The sequence below is a fragment of the Oryctolagus cuniculus genome, chromosome 4, assembly GCF_964237555.1.
Source record: "Oryctolagus cuniculus chromosome 4, mOryCun1.1, whole genome shotgun sequence".
Classification (NCBI taxonomy): domain Eukaryota; kingdom Metazoa; phylum Chordata; class Mammalia; order Lagomorpha; family Leporidae; genus Oryctolagus; species Oryctolagus cuniculus.
In genome coordinates, this window is record NC_091435.1 from 152644969 (window position 1) to 152668924 (window position 23956).

The following is a 23956-nucleotide window of genomic DNA, read 5'->3' on the forward strand; positions in this document are numbered from 1 at the left end:
TATCCTGTCATCTCAGACTGATGTTGAAGGTTCCACAGGCCTCCTGGACACTGGCAGGGCGACAGGAGAGAGAACGTACGAGGGTTTAGCTGGGGAAGTAAGATGCTTGTTCCTCAAGAATCCTTGACCTGATTGTCGAGAGACAGTTAACTACTGCTACATTTTACTGTGTATATCCTTTTGGTTTCGTTTGGTCGGGTTTTTTTTTTTTTTTTCTTTTTCCTCTGTTTTCTTTCTCTCTCTCTCATGTCTCTACCTCACACTATAGGCTGAACTCTCTATGTAACAAGAGTTAATTACATGTATTTTAAAGCAATTGGAAAAAGATACCAGTTAAAAACAAGGGAGGGAATAAATAAGAGATGGAGGAGGTAGTCTAAAACCATAAAACAGTGTAGTTTTGGCCGGTGCCGCGGCTCACTAGGCTAATCCTCTGCCTGCAGTGCCAGCACACTGGGTTCTAGTCCCATTCGGGGTGCTGGATTCTGTCCAGCTCTCTGCTGTGGCCCGGAAGTGCAGTGGAGGATGGCCCAAGTCCTTGGGCCCTGCACCCGCATGGGAGACCAGGAGAAGCACCTGGCTCCTGGCTTCAGATCAGCGCGGTGCGCTGGCCACAGCGGCCATTGGAGGGTGAACCAACGGTAAAGGAAGACCTTTCTCTCTGTCTCTCTGTTTCTCTCTCACTGTCCACTCTGCCTGTCCAAAAAACAAACAAACAAACAAAAAAAACCAGTGTAGTTGTGCATACAAGCATATAGACTCACCTCTAAGGGTACAGCCTAAGAACTAATCATGGGGCTCCTAACTCATAAGAATCGGTGGTATAAACACCATCTTCACTGTTACAATGATCAACTTAAATGTTAAAGACAACAGATAGACGGGTGTAAGTTTAAAAGGGATGACATAAATAACATCAAATACCTGGTAAAAATAATAGAATTAGAAAGGAAGGATTGACCAACATGGGAAGCAGTCCACACAACAGACTCCTAGAATGACTTTTGCAGTAAATAACACTCTGACCTCAGAATCAACCCTTAAGGCTTCCTGCTGGGGCTGAAAGGCCTGCAAGAGCATCTCAGGCATGGAAAGACAAGACCCTGTGGGGGAAAAAAAAACCTACACGGAGGATCTCTGCGAGACCTCAGAGGAAAGGAAGGGTCATCAAAGAAGGAGACACTCTTCTCTGAAGGGAGAGGAGAACATCCACTTTGCTTATGGCCTTGTCCAAATACTGACGGAGTCTATGGTCACAATAGCCCTGGCAGCCCCCGACAAGAGCCTCGGATGATCACTGACGTCATAAAAAAGAGTGTTAATTGTTAAAGGAACAACAGTAGTCACTGTGCACTGCTCCCCAGGTAGGACCTCTGTCCCTATTGAATTGCAATATGAGAATTGACTGCAAATTCTCTCCCCAAACTGTAATCTATGTATTGTGTGTGGGCGTGGGGGTAAATTGTTGAAATCTATGATTAGCATAGAGTTGGTCCTCTATTTGTAAAGTCATACTAAAAATGATCCATAATGAAGAAGGAGATGGGAGAGGGAGTGGGAGGTGGGAAGGGAGTAGGGTGGGGGGGCATGGGGGAAAGAACCACTGTGTTCCTAAAGTTGTATCTATATAAAAATGCATTCATTAAATGAAAAAAAAAAAAAGATTCTTGCAAATCCAGTTGCCAAGCAGGGGCCTGTCACGCAGGCTGGAGCTGGGCTCGCTCAGAAGCAGGGCGACAATGCGTCTCTGTGCAGGGCCTGGCTGGGTGCCCTTCACGCATCCACCACCCTTCCTTTATGGGGAGACCAGATGTTATCAGTGAAAGTCCCTAAAACCTGCTGTGTTGCTCTCGGTATCCCCAAGTGGGTAAGAAAGCTAAGGAGGAGGTGGCCTCCATCGAGGCGAATGTTCTCAGATGAGGGCCTTGAACCTCAGAACAACACAGAACTCCCAGAGATCGAAGGTCACACCGGACTCTGATGGTTTACTTTCTCGTTTGCATTAAAGCAAAAACAGCAGAGTGCCCTGTTGCCTCCTCCAGATCCTGGTCTTTCTCCTCCCTCCCACTGCATGTGGCTTGGAGGAGCCCAGGCCCCCTGGAAGGGGCAGGTGCTCCCTGCTCGCCCCCGCTCCCAGCCGCGCTGTCCCATGGGCAGATGACAGACATCAGGGGACGTGTCTGCAGCGCCACTGGATCACTCACCTCAGAAGTCAGGCAATTCAAAAAATTAAAAGTTCAACAGACATTGGCAAAGATTTACGTCTCTGGCATGAACAAGTCACACTACAGACTCTACTGGAAAAATATAAACTTCACAAAATGGTTTTAATAAAAAAAAAAAAAGGAATAGGCAATGCTGTTTTTCTCTGATAGTCCGATAGAAGACAAAAGGGCTTTGAACGGATTATCTCAGTGCTAGAATCCCTGTTCTACCTCTAGGTCTAAATAAAGGCAATGAATTGCAATCGTCAATCTTTGTACCTTGAAATCTTTGTACGTGAAAAATCAGGACATCCTTTGCAGTCGTACAGGACGTTTGGTGTCTGGCCTATGTTGAACACAGCTGGGGCATCAGCCCTGGGGCTTGGCGGCTGCTGTCATTCCTCCCCTGTGCCCCCTGCCTCTGGGCCAGTCCCAGGTAATCCCTGGGCACAGCCAAGAAGGCAGGGTCGTACCAGAGTCTCGGCCAGACCCTTGGGATCCAGTTCCCTGCCTTAAAGCTTGCTTTCTAGGCCTAAGTAAGAAGCTTAAATGTTTTGACCTAAGATTGTTGTAACTCGAAGAAGAAGAAGGAGAAGAAAGAAGAGGAAGGAGGAGGAGGAGGCGCAGGAGGAGAGAGAGAAATGGAAGTGGACTTGTCAGAGATTCACTTATCTCAGCGCCCCCGAAGGTTCCTGGTTTTGAGGACAGCGATGTGTTGCTGTGCTCTGATAACTTTCTCCCTTGGTGGCTTTATGCTCGAGAAAGCTCTTCCAATATGAGGCAAAAAATAACATGCTTTGTGTCATTTCTGGACTAAAACAAAGCAAAAGAAACTAGCAAACAAAAACCCTCCAGCATAACTGATTTTAAAAAAAATGATTATAACTCTTTCAAGATGAAATCTGAAGAGAGTAAATTTTGAAATTCCCAATGAAGTGTGAGAAACCAAGTGAAGTCTGAGTTGTTCGACACAGAACGTCGCAAAGCCAGCACCCACAGAGTCACACGCGCTGTGTCACGGCGGCAGCGTTTCCGTAGCCTTTGCTCTTCCGAGGTCCTTTGAAGCAGTGAAACATGAATTCTGCACTAGCGCCGGCACCTGTCTCAGAGTTGTGCTGTCCGCACGCCGGACGCCGTCGCAAAGAGCAAAACTAAAAGTGATGGACGAACTCCAGCTGCTCCCGAGCCCAGATACGTTGTCGGCAGGGAGGGGAGGGTCCTTTGAGCCTCGCCTCGGCAGTGGCCACAGGCCGGGTCTGCTGGAGACGCTGTAATGCCGTATCAGAGCTTGGGAAGCGTAGGATTCGACCAGATGAAGAACTCTGCTGTTGCCACCTTAACCATCCGGTACCACCCAGGGAATTTTGTTAAATACCCTGTCATCATGCCATAGATCTATATATGCTAGCTTGGAGAGATTCCCCAAGACAGGACTTGTGGTGAGGAAAAAGAAAAAAAAAAGGAACCAGAAATACAATATAGATTGCAGGGTCCCATTTACACAGAAAAACAAAGTTACCTCTTTGGAAGGTATTTAAGCACAAAGAAAAAGGCCAAGCACTTGTTTGGGGTGGGGGCAGCTGTGAAGGCTAAGGGGTGTTGTACTGTGACACTGGCTCAACAGAGGCCCCTGTCCCTGGCACTAGGAATTCAGCAGGGGTCAGGAAACACTTCCTGCCCCCCAGGGCTACATTCAACAGGAGAGAGCTGCAGTACACAAAACACTAGAGCAGGTCAGATGGCAGCGTTACGGGCACGGCACTATGGGTAAGGGGTTGTCAGAGAGGGCCCCGCCGTGAAGGGAGCCTTGGGGTGAAGACCTGCAGAACGTGAGAGAGGGAGCTGTATGCGTTTCTGTGGCCAGAGCCATCCCTGCAGGGGTGGTGAGTGCAGAGCGCGAGGCTGACCTGGGGGAGCGCCTGCAGGGTTTGAGGAGCTGTTGTCGGGACACAGGTACTAGGGGCTAAGTGAACAAGGTGGAGGAGACGAGAGGGATGGGGTGTATAGGGCCACAGGCAAGACTGCAAACTCACTCTGAGTTATCTGGGAACCCCTGGAGGGTTTGGACAAAGGGGAAGGCATCTTCTCACTGTGTTTAATTAGACTGTCTGTCTGTCTGTCTTGTTGAAGAAGACCAGTTAGCGAGGTATTACTCTAAACCCAGAGAAAGATGACGATGCGTAGCCTGCAGTGGTGGCAGCGAGGGTGGTGGTAAGAAGTGGTAAGAATCTTTGTATAAGTTTGGAAGGTGGGATAGAAGGAGCTGCTGACAGGCAGGATGAAGGGTGGGGAAAAAACGTCCATGGTGACCCCAGCTGTTTGGTCCAAGTTCCGGCCAAAATGGGGTTTCCTTAATGGAGAGAACTGATCACAGAGGAACAGCAGGATACCAAGATCTGCTTTGTACAGGTCACGCATAAGAAGATGTGCCAGGCAGGTGTTCTGGACAGAGACCCACAGATTTTCATTAATAAAAATAATATTAAAGGGCCTGGCACTGTGGTGTAACTGGAAAAGCCGCCACCTGCCATGCTAGCATCCCATATGGGTGCTGGTTTGAGACCCGGCTGCTCCACTTTCGATCCAGCTCTCTGCTATGGCCTGGGAAAGCAGTGGAAGATGGCCCAAGTGCTTGGGCCCCTGCACCCGCGTGGAAGACCTGGAAGAAGCTCCTGGTTCCTGACTTTGTATTGGTGCAGCTCTGGCCTTTGCAGCCATTTGGGGAGTGAACCAGTGATGAGACCTCTCCCTCTGCCTCTGCTTCTCTGTAACTCTGCCTGTAAATAAATCTTTAAAAAAATAAAATAATAATGGAGCAGAAATCAGTGAAATTGAAAACACAAAATTATTAGAGAAAATCAACAGAACTAATAGCTGATTCATTGGAAAGCTCAATGAAATCAATAAAAAAATAAAATCTCTCTAGTGGGTATCTATCCAGAAGACATGATCTCACTCGATCAGAGATACCTGCTCTACCACGTCTGTAGCAGCAGTGTTCACAGCAGCCAAAATATGGAAGCAGCCAAGGTGTCCGTCATCAGATGAGTGGATAAAGAAAACCTCCTAGGAGTATTGTGTGCATGAATATTAGGTATTTAAAAGAATGAAATTCTATCCTTTGTAGCAAAATGGTTGGAACTGGAAGACATCATGTTGCATGAAATAAGCCAGACACAGAAAGACAAACACCACATACTCTCCCTCATATGTGGGAGCTAAAAAAAAATAAAAAGAAACAGGGGGCTGGTGCTACGGCATAGCGGGAAAAACCACCACCTGCAGTGCTGGCATCCCATATGGGCGCCGGTTCGAGTCCTGGCTGCTCCATTTCCGATCTAGCTCTCTGCTATGGCTGGGAAAGCAGTGGAAGATGGCCCAAATCTTTGGGCCCCTGCACTCACGTGGGAGACCCGGAGGAGGCTCCTGGCTCCTGGCTTCCGATTGGCACAGCTCCGGCCGTTGCAGCCATTTGGGGAGTGGAGCAGTAGATGGAAGATTTCTCTCTCTCTCTCTCTCTCTGTAAATCTGCCTTCCAAATAAATCAATCTAAAGAAAAAAAGGAAGGAAGGCAGGCAGGCAAATGTCTGTCAGTTCTGTTACAAATACAGAATCTACACTACTATAGTATTTATGATTTTGGGACTATTTAAGTTTTACTTTATATGAGTGATATTCATTTGATTATGGTTGTCTACAGGACTGCGATCTTTTTACTCTTTAGTAGATCCATCAAAACCTTTGACTATAATGTAAATTTAAAATATGTTGTCTCAAAAACAGATAAATAAGTAATAAACAGAAAGGACAGAGCGGGCAGACACGTGGCGCAGTGGGTGAGGCACCCCTTGGAAAGCCCATTTCCCGTATCAGAGGCCAGGGCTTGTATCTCGGCGCTGCTGCTGCTTCCAGCTTCTTGCTGACTCTCACTCTGGGAGTGGTACAAGTAGTGAGGTCCCTGCTGCTCACGTGGAAGACCCAAATTGACTTTTAGCTCCATGCACTTCAGCCTAGTCCAACCCTGGCTGTTGTGAGCACGTGGGGTGTGAGCCAGCAGATGGGAGATCTCTCTGTCCCCCACTCTTCTGTCTCTGTGCCATTCAAATAAATAAAATCAATGAAAATTTAAAGGATAGTAAAGGAGTATTATGAGCAGTTCTGTACCCACAAATTTGATAACCTAGATGGAATGGACCAATTCTTTGAAAGGCACAATCTGCTAGAACTCACATTAAAAGAAGCAGATAAGGCCGGCGCTGCAGCTCACTAGGCTAATCCTCTGCCTTGCGGCACCGGCACACCAGGTTCTAGTCCCGGTCGGGGTGCCGGATTCTGTCCCGGTTGCCCCTCTTCCAGGCCAGCTCTCTGCTGTGGCCCGGGAGTGCAGTGGAGGATGGCCCAAGTCCTTGGACCCTGTACCCCATGGGAGACCAGGAGAAGCACCTGGCTCCTGCCTTCGGATCAGCGTGGTGCACCGGCCGCAGCGCGCCGGCCGCGGCAGCCATTGCAGAGTGAACCAACGGCAAAGGAAGACCTTTCTCTCTGTCTCTCTCTCTCACTGTCCACTCTGCCTGTCAAAAAATAAAATAAAAAATAAAATAAAATAAAAAAAGAAGCAGATAATCTGAATGGGCCTATATGTATTAAAGGAATGAGCCCATATTTAATAACCTTCTAAATTAGCAAAAAGCACCAGCCCAGATGGGTCCACTTGCAGATTCTGCCAAACATTTAAGAAAGAAATCAGTCTCCTTCAGAAGACAGAAGCAGAGTGAATGTTTCCTGGTTCATTCTACAAGGCCTGCAGTATTCTAATATCAGAACCAGTCAGACATTAGAAGAAAGAAAGCTGGAACCGACAATGTGGCCTAGTGGGTTAAGCTGCACCCTGCAACGCCAGCATCCCCTGCAGGCACCAGTTTGAATCCCAGCCACTGCACTTCTTTTTTTTTTTTTTAATTTTTTTATTTTTTTTTTATTTTTTATTTTTATTTTTGACAGGCAGAGTGGACAGTGAGAGAGAGAGACAGAGAGAAAGGTCTTCCTTTGCCGTTGGTTCACCCTCCAATGGCCGCCGCGGCCAGCGCGATGTGGCCGGCGCACCGCGCTGATCCGATGGCAGGAGCCAGGAGCCAGGTGCTTTTCCTGGTCTCCCATGGGGTGCAGGGCCCAAGCACCTGGGCCATCCTCCACTGCACTCCCGGGCCACAGCAGAGGGCTGGCCTGGAAGAGGGGCAACCGGGACAGAATCCGGCACCCCAACCGGGACTAGAACCCGGTGTGCCGGCGCCGCTAGGCGGAGGATTAGCCTAGTGAGCCGCGGCGCCGGCCCCCAGCCACTGCACTTCTGATCCAGCTCTCTGCTAACTCAACTGGGAAAGCAGAAGGTGGCCCAAGTACTTGGGCCCCTTCCACCCACATGGAAGTCCAGATGGAGTTCTGGGCTCCTGGCTTTGGCCTGGCACAGCCCCAGCCATTGTGGTCAGTGGGGAGTGAACCAGCAGGTGGAAGATGTGGAAGACTTCCCTCTCTCCCTCCTTCCCTTTTTCACTCTGCCTTTCAAGTAAATAAAATAAAATATTTTTTAAAAGAAAGGATTTAACAAAATTCAACACCTATTCATAATTTTTAAAAAGTATAAGTAATTTAGGAATAGAGAAGAACTTCCTAAAATTGGTAAGAAGTATTTACAAAAAAAAAAAAAAAAAAAAAAAAAAAAAAAAAAACTATAGCTAACATCATACTTAATGGTGAGAAACTAGAAGCTCTCCCACTAAGATCAGGAACAAGGCAAGGTGGTTCTCCGGCACCACATTTTTTTTCAACATCATCCTGAAAGTCCTAACAAATGTAGTATGACAAGGACAGGAAATAAAAAGTATACAGTTTGGAAAGGAAGAAATAAAACTATCTTTGTTCACAGCATGATTGTCTGTGTAGAAAATCTGAAAGAATCAACAACAACAAAAACGCCTTTTGGAACAATATAATAAGCAGTTATAGCTTGCAGGACACAAGGTTGATATACAAAAATCAATGGATTTCCTATATACCAGCAAAGAACAAATGGAATTTGAAATTAAAAACTCTTTACAATTCCCACTAGCACTCCCCCAAAATGAAATGCTTAGGAATAAATCCAGCTAAATATTTATAAGATTTACATGAGGCCAATTATAAGATTCCAATGAAAGATAGTAAAGGACTAAATAAATGGATATTCCATGTTCATGGATAGGAAAGCTCAATATTGTCAAGATGGCAGTTTTTCCTAACTTGTATTGATTCAGTGCAGCCCCAACCAAAAATCCCAGCAAGTTATTTTATGGGTATTGAAAACAAGTTCTGAAGTTTATGTGTAGAGGCAAAAGCCTGACAATAGCCAACACGATATTGAAGGAGAAGAATAAAGTGAGAAAACTGCCTGACTTCAAGCTTAGTGCAAAGCCACAGTAACCAAAATAATGTGGTATTGGCAAAAGAATGGACAAACAGATCAATGATATGCAATACAGAGTTAGAAATAGACCCACATAAATGCAGTCACTGTACCTTAGTGGGACAAAGAGTCTCTTCAACAAATGATACTGGAACAACTAGACATCTGGCTGCAAAAACAAAACCAAAAACTGAGTCCGAGCACATATCTTACCTTAATCAAAAGAATCGATTCAGAATGGATCATTTACCTAAAGTAAAACACAGAACTATAGAACTTCTAGAAAACAACAGGCATAGCAATGACTTTTTAGATATGCCATGAAAGGCTTTTCAGTGAAAGAAAGAATTGATGAGCTGGACTTTGCTAGAATTAAAAACTTTCATTCTGAAAAAAACAATGTCAAAAGAATGAGAAAAGAAGCCACAAACTGAGAGAAATTATTTTAGGAAACACATTCTGATATCCAAATATTTATCTTTGATATCCAAAAAACTCTTAAAACTCAACAATGTAAAACAAATGATCTGTCCAAAAGATGAGCAAAACCCTAGACAGGTACCTCACAAAAGAAAGGCCACACATGGCAAGAAAGCGTATGAAAAGGTGGTCCAAATCCACTTCATTGAGGAATTTTAAATTAAAATACTACTTAGCTGCTAGCGCATAGCTATTAGAGTATTAAATCTGAAACACTAGCAACACCACGTGTTGCAAGAATGTGGAGCAACACTTGTTGCAGGTGGAAATGCGAAATGGTGCAGCCATTTAGCAAGTTTGGCAGTTTCTTATAAACACCTTTTTGGAAAAAAAAAAAGTTTATTGATTTTTCATCTACTTGAAAGCCAGAGTGACAGAGAGAGATCTTCCATCTGCTGGCTCTCTCCCCAAATAGTGCATCAGTTAGTGCTGACCTAGGCCAAAGCCAGGAGCCTGGAATCCCCTCTGGGTCTTTTACATGGGCACCAGAGGCCCAAGCACTTGAACCGTCATCTGCTGCCTCCCAGGGAGCATTCGTGGAGGATGGATTGGAAGCAGAGCAGCCAGGACTCACACTGTCACTCTGATATGAGATGAGAGTGTTGCAGGTGGTAGTGTATTTTTATTTATTTATTTATTTATTTTGACAGGCAGAGTGGACAGTGAGAGAGAGATAGAGAGAAAGGTCTTCCTTTGCCGTTGGTTCACCCTCCAATGGCTGCTGTGGCCGGCGTGCTGCGGTCGGCGCACCACGCTGATCCAATGGCAGGAGCCAGGTGCTTCCTCCTGGTCTCCCATGGGGTGCAGGGCCCAAGCACTTGGGCCATCCTCCACTGCACTCCCTGGCCACAGCAAAGAGCTGGCCTGGAAGAGGGGCAACCGGGACAGAATCCGGCACCCCGACCGGGACTAGAACCCGGTGTGCCGGTGCCGCAAGGCGGAGGATTAGCCTAGTGAGCCGCAGCGCAGGCCGGTAGTTTAAACCACTATGCCACAACACCTGCCCCATACTCTTGCCATATGACCAGTAATCAAATTCCTTTGTATTTCTCCATGTGAGTTGAAAACTTACGTCCACACAGATATCTACATGTAAATGTTTATAACACCTTTATTAATAATTACACAAATTTGGAAGCAACCAACTTGCACTTTAGTAGGTGAATGGATAAGTAAACTTGTACATCCAGACGATGAGAAATTATTCAGTACTAAAAAGAAATGAGCCGTCAAGCCGTGAAAAGACATGGAGCAGCCGTAAATGCATGCTACTAAGTGAAGGGAGCCAATCTGAAAGTGCTGCATCCTGCATGACTCCAACTATGTGGCATTCTACACAAGGAAACGTCGGAGGACAGTGAAAACATCAGTGGTTTCCAGGAGCTGGGGCTGAGGAGGGGTGACTAGGCGGGACATAGGGAATTTTTAGGTGGTAAAATTATTCTGTATGATGCTACAGTGGTGGGTACGTGTTACCATACCCTTGTCCAAATTCATACCAAACCCTGATCCTTAAACAGTGGCTTTGGGTAGTGATGATGTGCCACTATTGGTTCACTGTGGTGCAGGGCGTTGACAGTGAGAGAAATCTGTGCATGTGTGGGGGTGGGGCACATGAGACTCTGTACCTTCTGCCCTACTTTGCTGTCAACCTAAAGCTGCTCTAAAAAACAAAGCTTATCAATGTAAATAAAATAATAGATTTGGAATTTTAAATAGCAAGTATAGTATCTGGTCATCCTCTATTACAGACGTGAATGTGTGCTTGTGAAGGCGCGTAAACTCTTCAATAAGAAATTACGTTCTTGACACTATACTGTATGGATATGCGAAGCCCTCTTAACTGTTTGCCACATAGGAGTTCAGTGGGTAGTAAGAGTGAATAGAAATGGAGCTGCTTCAGTTCAGCTAAGCAATGGAACGTGCACGCGCAGTCCCTAACTGGAAGTCCCTCTGAATCCAGGAACTCGGGAAGGGTTCCCTCGCCATGGTTTAGACTCACGTTGCAATTTGGTCTCACCGTGGCTGCAATTTGATTCTAGCCAGGTTCTCTGCCAGAGTGAGTCCTTACCCGTCCCCCTCTGCAACGGGCCCCAAGCTCTCTTGGGCTAGAAATACTGTGAAGAGGGCACACGCTGGGAAGCAGTTCAAGAAAGGGAGCAGGGATACAAGTGGACCCAAAAAATGCCAACCCACAGAGGAATCTTAGAGAAACAAAATAAACCAAGAGGCCGAGGGGGAGGGGAGAAAATGGTGAACGCAGGAGATGCTGATGTGAGCACAGCTGTTCATAGAAGGCAGGTTTCATTGGAAAGGAAAAACAGGACCAAAACAACCAAGCCAAGTGGGGACCACATCCTGGAGTCGGCAGCTGGCCCTCCAGCAGGGCCCTGCCCCTACCCCAGACTTTCAGCAAAAACGTCTGCAGACCATTCTGGTATCTCAGTTGAGGGGTGGTGCTCCTGGCATTTAATGGGCGAAGGCCATGGATGCTGCTCACTAGCCAAACGTGCACAAGGCAGCCCCCTCCCACCTCTGGGAAAGTGGCCGGGTGAACAGACTGCTCAAGCTGCTGGCCACACCTCACTGGTTGCAGTCTGGCTAAGAAGATGTTTCCAGAGTAGGGAAGCCTCGCCTGCTTGCTCTCTCCCAGCAGCTGCCACTCCTGCTGTGTGCCCATGACTGCCAGCGTTCATGGAAGGCCACGAGGGCTCAGCAGCCCTTCGGAGACGGAGAATACGTCTGTGGCTGGCAGGGGTTAGGGATGGGGCAGGGGATGGGTAGCACGGGGCAAGCTCTGTGGCCCTGGTTAGCTCTGCCTCTTGATGGCAGTGTGATGGAGCAATGCAGAACTACAGGTGCACCTTGTGCCCGTGTCAGCGTCCTGGTCTTCATCAAGTCCTGTAGTTAGTGGGAATTTGGGGAGGGGCACCCAAGACCTTATCTACATTTGTATCCCTCTGTGAATTTATACTTATTTCAGAATTAAAAGTTTAAATTAGGGGCTGGCGCCATGGCCCACTTGGTTAATCCTCTGCCTGCAGCGCCAGCATCCCATACGGGCACCAGTTCTAGTCCTGGTTGCTCCTCTTCCAGGCCAGCTCTCTGCTGTGGCCCGGGAGTGCAGTGGAGGATGGTCCAAGTACTTAAGCCCTGCACCCGCATGGGATACCAGGAGGGGCACCTGGCTCCTGGCTTCGGATCAGTGCGGTGCGCTGGCCGCAGCGGCCATTTGGGGGATGAACCAACAGAAGGAAGACCTTTCTCTCTGTCCCTCTCACTGTCTATAACTCTACCTGTCAAATAAAAAAAAAGTTGAAATTAAAAAATTACAAACTTTAAAAGGGAAAAAACAGTCCAAGATTGGCCTAATAACTATGAAAGATGTAATTCAGTTAGGATAAACCGGCATGGCGGCACACTCCGAACTCAGTTGGGATTTATATAGGGAAAAGGCTGGAGAAAGCAGCAGGCTCTTGGAGTGTGGTGTTGGAACTTGGATAACTAACAAACTCGATTCTTATCAGAATTTGGCCTATCCAGATGCAGTGCCAGTAAGAAATAAGTGCGGTCCTCTTTGCAGGATCACAATATTTCTGTCCAGCGGCGGGTCTACGGCGCATCATCGTAATTGCATTGTGTTGTTGTTGTTACAGGGGCAAGCGGATCTTTTGAAATATGCTAAGAACGAGACTCTGGAGAACCTGAAACAAATCCACTACGCTGCTGTCTCTTGTGGACTCAATAAACCCGGCACGGAGAACGCCGAGCTGCAGAAGCCACGCCGGAGCCTGGAGGTCATCCCCGAGAAACCCAGCGACGAGGCCGGAGACTGAAGGGCGTTCCCGCGCCAGGATGGAGTTGCCCACTCTAGGACCAACGTCCTCCCACGGGACACTTTGCTTTGCACTCACTAGGAATGAGAATCCTGTCTGGGATTTTTAAAGCACAACTGGAATAGCCCATTACAGTCTCTTAAAACTGTGAATGTATGTAGCAATCCTGCGTGTGAAAGCAGATAAACTCTCTAACAAGAAATTATATTCCTGGCCCAAATATGCTATATTTGTATACAAAGACGTCCTAACTCAGTTCCAGTACGAAGACCCGATTACTCAGCCCAGATCCATCAGAAAACAGACAATTTCCTAGGCGGAAGCGATTTCTCAAGATGGAAATGGATTGGACTGTCAAATTAGTATTTATTGGAGGAAAAACCCTAATCTACGCCTTGGACTTGCGTGTGCTTGCCAGAGTCTCTGGGTTCTGGCTGATTCTGGTGGCGAGCTTGCTGAGCCATACTTACCAAGGAGAATGTAAGTGGACAGGCCCCCTGGGCGCCCAGGGGCCTGGGGGCGCCATCGAGGACAAGAACGTGCAATTGGACTGACGCTGCTGGCCGAAGACTCATGGCTGCCGGCACATGGGTAGAGACATGATGTAAAAGCAACCAGTCTGGAGGCAAAACGTTGTACATAATTTTTCATTGTATGAAGTAGTGTTCACATTAAAAAGATGTTTTATGATATTTCTCCAATAACAGTACGTACTTTCAATGCAACTTTTAAGATTTCCAGTTCAAAATGTCCCGCTCCAAAAAGCAGCCGGCTCAGTCGCTTGTCCGGCTTGACTTCCTTTTGCTGTCAGTCAGGTTTCGCGATGCTAAGCAACAGCAGGTAACGGGGAGGGAGCAGCCCCTCAGCTGCCCCCCAGGCTTCAGGGTTAGCCTTGCAGGGAAGTGCCCCTCGGGCAGGACTCAGGGGCACAGGGCGAGGGGAGCAGGTGCAGCTTTCCTGCCGGTGGCTGCCACGTGTCCCCTCCATCTGCATTGCTGACAAAGTCTGTTTCCCCTTCCCTTTCAGAAATCATTTTGCAAGCAGCTGAGTTGTTAATCCAAACATATTTCCCAAGTCAGTGTCTTGAAAAGACACTGGTCAGTGCAGCCGTGTCCTTGCTTCTCCCCAGACAGCTCTCCTTCCGGATTCTGGGAGAGGGAAGCTCTCGAATCCTCTGTAAGCCTTTGTTGGCTATTCAGTGATCCTGATACACCAGCTCCATAAACCAGGGTGATGCTCCAGCCAAAGCCTTTCATCCATTCTTGCCCAGTCTCCTGTGTCTTTAAAAACAATGCCCTTTGGCCGGCGCCGCAGCTCAACAGGCTAATCCTCCGCCTTGCGGCCCCGGCACACCGGGTTCTAGTCCCGGTCCGGGCGCCGGATTCTGTCCCGGTTGCCCCTCTTCCAGGCCAGCTCTCTGCTGTGGCCAGGGAGTGCAGTGGAGGATGGCCCAAGTGCTTGAGCCCTGCACCCCATGGGAGACCAGGAGAAGTACCTGGCTCCTGGCTTCCTATCAGCGTGGTGTGCCGGCTGCGGCGGCCATTGGAGGGTGAACCAACGGCAAAGGAAGACCTTTCTCTCTGTCTCTCTCTCACTGTCCACTCTGCCTGTCAAAAAAAAAAAAAAAAAAAAAGCCCTTCTTGGTACTCATCTGCCCGGGCCCTGGAGTGTGATTCCAGAAATCAAACCTGTTACTGAGATGCCCGTGCCTTCCTGCACACACCCGCGCCCTCCGGCAGTAACTCCAGCTCCTGGCTCCCTGGTGAGCTCTACCCAGGGGAGGAAAAAATGAACAGAAAATAGGGAATTCAAAGGAGATTAAAGAATGAGAAGACAATTTGTCACTTAGGTCGTTGTTAGCAATCCTTTAGCTTAGCTGGTAAGAGATACAGTGACACTCAACAGGGAGGAATCCAGAAATCATAAACAATGCCTTTTAAACTGTGATGAAATTGGAAAAACAAATTGCTACATGGATGGTAATGGCTGGTGTTATCTAATATGTGACTTGAATACTCTGATAGCAAAATGCATGGAATTTACCGTAGCTGTGCAGCCTTGGAATCAACAGGTTCAGGACTGAAGGAGTTGATGAGCTCCTTCGGCCTGACTTGTTCTTTTCCACACGTGGAAGTTGCAGACAAGAAAAACAAAGGATGCTGTGTGCCAGGCGGAGTCTGTCAAGGGTCGTGTTGGTGGCTGGAGCCAGCTAGAGGTTTGCTCCACCTATCCATGATTTAAAAAAAAAAAAAAAAAAAAAAAAAAAAAGGCAACCTTCTTTTGATCCCTTTATTTTCCAAGGAATAAAGCAAGGAATGGAAAAGCAGGCACCCTTGTCTGGGAATCTTAGCAGGTTTCTCCTGTTTGGATCCTGCCCCAGCAATCCTTCCGTGAAGGTGATGGCCCAATCAGCGTAGTGCAAGTTCTCTGCCTGTCGAGCTATGCGGGTCTCTTCCCGACTCAGATGGGCACAGAGCCTGTCTCGGATTGGCCAGGACCGAGGTTATGATTTGTGGACCTTTATAAGCAGTTTTCTCTTACAAAGGATTGGCCTCGCTCTGGATTGAGCCTGTGGAGATCATGTATTAACCCTCACTGGCCGGGTGAAAGTGAGATCCCTGCTTCCGAACTCCATAGTCGTGGGGTTTTGTGTGGGTGTCCTTCCGCCATCTACATTCTTTAAGTGGAGTGCACCCCTTAAGTTACTCACTGTAAGTACAGTAATTCCCTGCGGGTTTGACGATGTGTGCGTTGGCCACACCGTGCACCTGCACACACAGCGTCACTGCCAGTTAGGGGGAATGTGTGCTGAGAGGGGACATAGAAACAACTGTGAAGCCTGCTGAGGGCATAGGAAGAGAAGCAGATAGACACAAATGCAGGGAAGGGTGGCTCCCACCTGGTCAGTCCGGTGGGAGATACCAAGTTGCATGGCAGTAAGCAAACGGAGCCCAGGGTCGGGGTCCAGTGGTCCTGCCGATACTGTGCCCGCCAGTAGACCCGAGGTATCAGCAGTCACTCGGAGGGTCTTCAGCCTCCTCTTTGTACAGATTTTTTTTAAAGATTTTATTTATTTATTTATTTGAGAGGTAGAGTTACGGGCAGTGAGAGGGAGAGACAGAGAGAAAGGTCTTCCATCTGCTGGTTCACTGCCCAAATGGCCGCAACGGCTGGAGCTACACCGATCCGAAGCCAGGAGCCAGGAGCTTCTTCCAGGTCTCCCATGCGGGTACAGGGGCCCAAGCACTTGGGCCATCTTCTGCTGCTTTCCCAGGCCACAGCAGAGAGCTGGACTGGAAGAGGAGCAGCTGAGACTCAAACTGGCGCCCGTATGGGATGCCGGCGCCGCAGGTGGAGGATTAACCCGCTGTGCCACTGCGCCAGCCCTGCCTCTTTGTACAGATTTATTCCTCTCTCCTCTCAGCCTCTTAACCAGTTCCAGGTGTTGGTCTGTTTTCTGCTTTGGGCAGCTACAACTTCCTCATAGTGGAAAAGCTGTCATCTAAACCCAGCGCCCACCTCCTCCATCCGGGGCAGGCGTGGCCCAGTGTGGCCCAGCGGCCAGGGTGTAGGGGCGGAGTTCTCAGGCTGGACGCTGGGTGTGCCCTGGGGGCAGGCTCTTCTGCACCACATGAAGCTGGGGCTACGGGCGCTGCCTGGGCAAAGTCACCCAGCCTGCTGGCGTTGCCATCTGTGGCCTTCGCGGTGGGACTGCATCTGGTACCTTGCGTCCTCTGAGCTTGCTGAAGCCGTCTCTAATCACGGGTCTCAAAAGTCACAGATGCAAATGATAGTGCAGTCATAGCGTAGCTCTGCTGTCCCCACCCAGGGACTGAGAACGTCCACACCGGATAGATCTGTCCAGCATTTTCGGCGGATGCTTGCGGCTTAGCTAGCGTCGGATGTGAGTAGACCTGGCATTCGCCATCAGACGGAAGAATTTTCTATTTCTTGTATTTGACCGTGGGACGCTTTGTTGGAGCTGTGTGCCAAGGACTGTGTTCAAGACACTGTGTGTGTATCATTTCATCCTTTCAACGACCAGCAAGGTATTAATCCAGTGTTACAGATGACGAGACGAAGGCCTTCGACGGATTAGTCAACCAAGCTCATGTTCAAGTCAGCACTGGAACCCAGACCTATCTGCTCCGAATCCTGTATTCCCAAGCACCGTGGCGTACTCTGTGGAATTCCAAATACGTATTTCACCTCTCAACTACAGGATGAGGTCTTGACAAGGATCCTGAAGCAGTTAGCTTTTTTTCCACTGTTGTGCTGGACGCAAGCGCCTCAGAGCCACGGAGATGTATCCAGGCTGATTTGATTTAGCACGCGTTAGACACCAGGGATTCCCCCTGGGCAGAAGCAGACATGGCCCCAGCCACCACGGAGCTCACTGTGCACTTAGGAAGAGAGAGCCGCTTATCCAGACCTCAGAGACCGTGGCAGGTGTCGTGAGGAGGCGTGGCTGAGAGGCTGCCTGGCTGAGTGCCAAGGGCCAGCGTCCTAAACCTCCCTAGTCTCTTCTATTTAGAAAAGGTTAAAAAAAATTTTCTCCTTTTCCCCCACAGTGTTCTTAGGAGACTGGACTGAGATAGGATTATAAAGCATTTAGCCTTGTGCCTGGCTCCTACGGACCCACACATGTCCATGCATTGTTGAAAAGCAGGGCTATGCAGGTGTTTAATGAGGGATCTCGCCTCTCCTGGGAAGATGGCCCGAGTGCCTTCTGCTCTGTCACTTAATCCCCCAGATCTGAAACAGCCACGTCTTGTCACCTGCCGTGGCTGGGTGGGTTGGCTCACTCGCGGTTCTTGGTGGGGGTCTACCATGCAGCTGCTGGTTCACTGGGCTGGGCTTGTTCACATGGCCATTGGAGGGAGCTCAGCTGGGGCTGTATACTGTGGCATCTTCATGTGGTCTCTGCATGTGCCTTGGGCGTCTCACAGCCGGGCATCGGATTCCAAGAGAGATCGTCCCAAGACTGGGAGTTCCGGAAGACCCGTGCGGAAGCTTGAGGCTCCCAAAGGTCTCAGAATGTCGCCTCTGCTGCATTCTACTGCTCAAGCGAGTAGCTAAGTCCTGCCCAGGTTCAAGGTCACATTGCAGAAGGGGAGACGAGATAGGAGGCTGCATCGGTAAGACCTGTCTTCAGAAAATACAGGCTGCCATGGAACGTTCCCTGAGAAAGTGGTATTTGAACAGACTTGAAGGCAAACATGTTCTCCTTACCATACCCAGAGAAAAGAGGAGAGAGTGAAGCAGCTGAGCAGTTTAGTCCAAGAAACCAGCGTGCTGCAAAGGCCGGTCTGTGAGAAGAGACGTTCCAGAGGACCGGAAGGAGGACTGGGATGGCGGAGTGCCCCCTGCACGCAGGACACCAAGCCTGCACGGCGGGAGGCACATATGATCCCAGCTGCCCAGCCTGCATGCTGCACAGCTGAACATAGCCCACTTCCGCTCCTGGCCAAGAACAGACTCGCCGTCCTGCGTAAACCCACCGTAACCGGAAGACGAGGAAGCGATGTGCAAGGAGGGGAGACCAGGCAGGACCTGGAGACCCAGCCCTGAGCTGAGAGACCCGGGAGACCGGGACGGCTGGGGTTTCGGGAAGAGTACCCAAGAGAAGACAGCGGCCCAGAGAAAGAACGGGCGTCTACAAGAGCTCCACCCCAGGGCTCCGAGGAGGACGGATCAGTGCACACGCGAGGAAAGAGCCACACAGGACGAGGGCCGCGGCAGTCAACCTCTCAAGATGACCAACCCCATAGGAAGTCAGAAATTCCCTTTGGAATCTCAACCCCACAGCTGTCCGTGTGTGTCTGACTGTACTTGGATGTGAGGGATGAGGATCTTCAGAAAGTTAAAGGAAAAGGTGTCCTATGAAACGGTCGTGCCTGGGGTCCAAACCTTTCTGTGCCAGAATGAAGTTATCATTAAATTTCATTTTTCCACAAACGTTTAGAAGGGGGTGTGATATAGGTATTATGTGTAGCTCTGCTTTATCCGTAAACAGATTGAGTTCTTTTTTAAAAAATATTTATTTATTATTTGAAAGGCAGAGTTATAGAGAGGCAGGGAGAGAGAGAGAGAGAGAGAGAGAGAGGAGAGGTCTTTCTATCCACTGGTTCACTCCCCAGATGGCCGCAACAGCTGGAGCTGCACTGATCCGAAGCCAGGAGCCAGGAGCTTCTTCTGGGTCTCCACATGGGTGCAGGGGCCCAAGGGCCATCTTCTGCTGCTTTCCCAGGCCATAGCAGAGAGCTGGATCAGAACTGGAGCAGCCGGGACACAAACCAGCGCCCATGTGGGGTGCCTGCACTACAGGTGGCAGCTTTACCTGTATGCCACGGTGTGGCCCCTGGGAGTTCTTCACTAAAAACTAAATCGTGCCCCTTTGGGGGCAGTAGAGCCTTCATGGAGACTGCGAGGAGCAGGGAGGGCAGTGCACAGAGTCTGCACGGGGCTGGCAGGGTCGGCTGCAGACCCGCGGGGTTCACAGTGCCCTGGGTGGGTGTGCAGAGGGCTCTTGTTCCAGGAGTGCAGATAATTAGCAGATGCTTTGCGCCAGTGTCAGACAAAGCGCTTCAAAACAAGACATGAAAAGTCAAACTTTTTTCCAGTGTCCCTGAACTGCCTGACCACAACCTAAAAAGGTAAAATTTTATAAATGCATCCAAAAAGAATTACCAGGCAATGGACGGAAGTAGAAACGCCCTGGCCTGAAGCACTGGCATCCCATATGGGCGCCGGTTCGAGACCCAGCTGCTCCACTTTCGATCCAGCTCACTGCTATGGCCTGGGAAAGCAGTAGAAGATGGCCCAGGTCCCTGGGCCCCTGTACCTGCATGGGAGTGCCAGAGGAAGCTCCTGGCTCCTGGCTTCAGATTGACTCAGCTCCAGCCGTCGCGGCCAATTGAGAAGTGAACCAGTAGATGGAAGACCTCTCTCTCTCTCTCTCTCTCTCTCTCTCTCTCTCTCTTTCTGCCTCTCCTTCCTACTCTGTGGAACTCTGACTTTCAAGTAAATAAACAAATCTTTAAAACAAAGAAAGAAAAGATATGGCATCTAATGAGAAAAAAGACCATGAATTAAAACAAACCCGGAACGGACACAGATGTTAGCATTAGTAGTGAAGTGTTAACTTTATTTTCAAAAAGTGAAGTAGTGCCAAGGCAATACAGAAAAGGCCCCAACTGAACCTCTAGAGAGGCAAACGTGAGTGTGAGGACGGGATCAGTGGCGGAGCAGCTTTGTAGATGAAAAGATTAGTCAAAGTCATGGCAATAGTAAAAACTGCCCAGAGTAAAACAGACATAAAAGGGAATTTTTAAAAAATGATCAGAATATTAGTGAGCCATGGGATAACTTCAAACAGTATAATACATGTATAAATGTGTACCTGAAAGAGAGGAAAGAGGAGTTAATGACGCAGAAAGCATGGTTGAATAACACAGTCCAACATTTCTCACGTGTGATGAACGATGTGGACTCTCAACAGACGCCATGCACGAGACACACGGAAAAAAACCTACATCATGGCACACGCAATCACAGTGCTGAAAATCCACAAGAGAAAAATCTTAACAGTGGCTTCAGAAAGAGACACATTTTGTACAGAAGAACAGAGATTCGTCTTCAGAAGCAATGCAAGTGAGGAAGCAGTGAAACAAAATCTTTAAAATAATAGTTATTTATTTATTTATTTGAAAGTCACACACACAGAGAGAGAGAGAGAGAGAGAGAGAGATCTTCTGTCTGCTGGTTCACTCCCCAGACGGCTGCAGTGGCTGGGGCAGGGGCAGGCTGAAGCCAGGAGCCAGGACATTCATCCAGGTCTCTCCCATGTGATTGGCAGGGACCTAAAGAGTTGGGCCACCTTCCATTGCTTTTCCCAGGCCATTAGCAGAGATCAAGAGATCAGGACCAGAAGTGGAACAACTGGGACTCAAACTGCTGCCCATATGGGATGCTGGTATCGCAGGCAGCAGCTGTGCCGCAAGGCGGTCCCTGGGCAAAGTCTTTAAAGTCCTGACGCGTGGGCGCTCGGTGTGGCTGTTAAGACATCTGCGTTTCATATCAGAGTGCCTGGCTTTGATCTCAGCTCTGCTCCAAATTGCAGCTTCCTGCTGATGCAGGAAGGCACCCTGGGAGGCAGCAGTGAGGTTGGCTCCCTGCCACCCCCATTGGAAGACTGAGTTCCTGGCTCCAGGCTCTGGCCTGGCCCAACCCCAGCTGTTCCTGATATCTGGGGAGTGAACTAGCTAGTTCCGCCTTTCAAATAAAATAAATTAAAATGTTTTTAAATTTGACTGAAAGAAAAGCCTCCCTACACTGACTATACATGGCAAAGATGTTTCCAAAAAGACAAAAATGTTTTTTCATAAGCACACAAACTAAAGCAATTCACTTCCACTTGAGCCACACTGCAAGAGCAATTGTTTAAGTTCTTTGGGAGAATAAAATGTTATCAGATAGAAATATGGGTCTGTGCGAAGCAGAGAAGAGTACTGAAAATGACGATTACAAACAGACATAGAAAAGTATTTCCTTAATGCTTAAATCTCTTTATAAGATCATTGCTTTTCTGAAAAGATTTACCTATTTTTTTTTTGAAAGGCAGAGTTACAGAGAGAGAAGGGGAGAGAGGGAGAGAGGGAGAGAGGGAGAGAGGGAGAGAGGGAGAGAGGGAGAGAGGGAGAGAGGGAGAGAGAGCGAGCTTCTATCTTCTGGTTCACGCCCCAGATGGTTGCAACGGCAGGGCTGAGCCAGGAGCCAGGAGCTTCATCCGAGTCTCCCTTGTGGGTGACAAGGACGCAAGCCTTGGGGCCAGCTTCCGCTGCTTTCCCAAGGACATTAGCAGGGAGCTGGACCAGAAGCGGAGCAGCCAGGGCTCAAAGTGGCCCTCACATGGGAGGCCAGCATTGCAGGCGGTGAGGTATCAGTGTCACAGGCAGGAGTTTAACACACTGGGCCACAATGCTGGCCCCAGCAGATAATTGTTTTAAACACGTGTGATGTTGGCAGCATGTATGGCATGACAACAATAGCAGAAAATCCTAGAGGGGAGAAATGGAAGCGTATTATTGTAAAGGTCTTATGCTATCTGTGCAGTGGTGTGGGATCACTGGAAACAGGCTGGTGTGAGTTAAGGATGCAAAGTATAAGCCCTAGAAAGCCACCAAATAACAAAGAAAGAATTACAGCTAATCAACCAACAAAGGCAGTGAGATAGAAAAGGGAAACATATTTACAGAAAGGCAGGAAAAGTGGAAAAAAAGAATGGAGGGACAGATAGAAAACAACTGGAGAGATTAAATACAAAAATCCAGTGGGGACCACCTTAAAATAAGCAACTGTTACATTGAAAGGACATTCTTAAGACGATCAAATCCAAACCACAGACAGGAAGACAATGTTTGCAGCACTAATTTTGACGACGTATTTGTGTCCAGAACATATAAAGAACTCTTAATCGTTAGGAAGCAAAGCAATAGAATCAAAATCATGGATAAAAGACCACTGACAAAATAAAGTACAACAGTGGCCAAAGGCACCCGGAAAGACGCGCAACGCCGTGAGTCACGTGGGAAATGCAGACGAAAGCTGGGCCTGCAGCCACACTTCCTAAAGCGGCTCCATCGGAAAGGCTGACGACATTGACCTTGGTGGGAACTGTAGTAGCTCTGATTCTCACCTAGTACTGTTGGGGTGTAAAATGGCACAAGCACTGTGGAAAACACAGTTGGATGATTACATACAGTTAAATGTATACCTCACCTATGAGCTAGCAGTTCTCACCCTCGATTTTCTGCAGAGACGTGAGAACCTCACCTACAATAAACGCGTACATGAGCACGCACGGTAGCTTCACGCGTGTTCAACTGTCCAAGTGGTCACCAGTAAGAAAATCCTTCCTGCTGCTCATTTAACTACAAGCCAATCAGTCGGTCTCTTCTTTCCTCCAGAGTCCCTGTTGGTGGACACCAGACCTCCTGGACCAGTGCTCACGACCTCACAGCCCTCCTGTGCTCCTCACCTTGGGCTTTTGTTCCATGGGTCAGGAGAACTGGTTGCCTCTTGTCTCACGTTGATGTTGAGAGGCAGTGGGAGAGACTGAGAGAGAAGTCTTGCATCCGCTGGTTCACTCCCGAGATGGCCGCAATGGCTGGAGCAGAGCCAATCTGAAGCCAGGAGCCTGGAGCTTCTTCCGGGTCTCCCACATGGTGCAGGGGCCCAAGCACTTGAGCCATCTTCTACTGCTTTCCCAGGCTATCAGCAGGGAGCTGGATTGGAAGTGGAGCAGCCAGGGCTCGAACCAGTGTCCCTATGGAATGCTGGCGCTGCAGGCGAAGTCTTAACCTACTGTGCCACAGCACCAGCCCCACCCCCGTTGATGTTTATGAATGGGAAACTACTTGCTTGATAGACATGTCTGAGAGTACTCACACAGGTGTGCGTCCTCTGGGGCCTCCCCCTGAACGAGGGAGCTGACTCAGAGCCTGGCGTGTGCCCGTCAGCAGCACAAGCAGGCGCTGGCAGAACACATTGTTATTGAGATCATGAATGGTGACTGACAGTTATCCCTCCATGAAAACACATACCCAGCCAATCAAGGTGCCCTCTGAGGCTCTGATCGATTAATGATGTCTGCCGTGGGTGTGGGAGGGGAAGGCTCATGGCAAGGGGCTCTTGCGTCATTTCTGCTTCAGCCGGTGCCACTGGCAAAGGTCCCTCCGAAGGAGATACCCAGGGGACTGGTCGGGGGCCTGAAGACAGTCCTTTCAGGAATGACCTGTGGTTCCCCGTGTTTGGAGACGCACCTTGCTCTCTGTTGCAGAATGCCGACTGGGGAGCCGGCCGGGCAGTTAATCAGGTTGTACATGAAGCCGCCAGTGGCGTTAGCGCTGAAATGTGTGCGTGCAGTTGGGGAGAGGATTGGAGTCCAAGCCTGACGCAGGTCATTTTGGGGAGTGTCAATTCTTCCGTCTCCTGCG

The 23956-nt window shown here is 48.8% G+C and overlaps 1 protein-coding gene across 1 annotated transcript in view; it reads left to right on the forward strand.

Annotated features, from left to right (window-relative positions):
• The window catches only part of PLCL2 (phospholipase C like 2), a 196817-nt gene extending 183157 nt beyond the window's left edge, over nucleotides 1–13660 (forward strand). Inside the window, exon 6 of the mRNA XM_008266046.4 lies at nucleotides 12780–13660. Within this exon, the coding sequence (XP_008264268.3) occupies nucleotides 12780–12959 (180 nt within the window). The 3' untranslated portion in view covers nucleotides 12960–13660. The remainder of the gene's footprint in view (nucleotides 1–12779) is intronic.
• Nucleotides 13661–23956: the final 10296 nt, after the last annotated feature.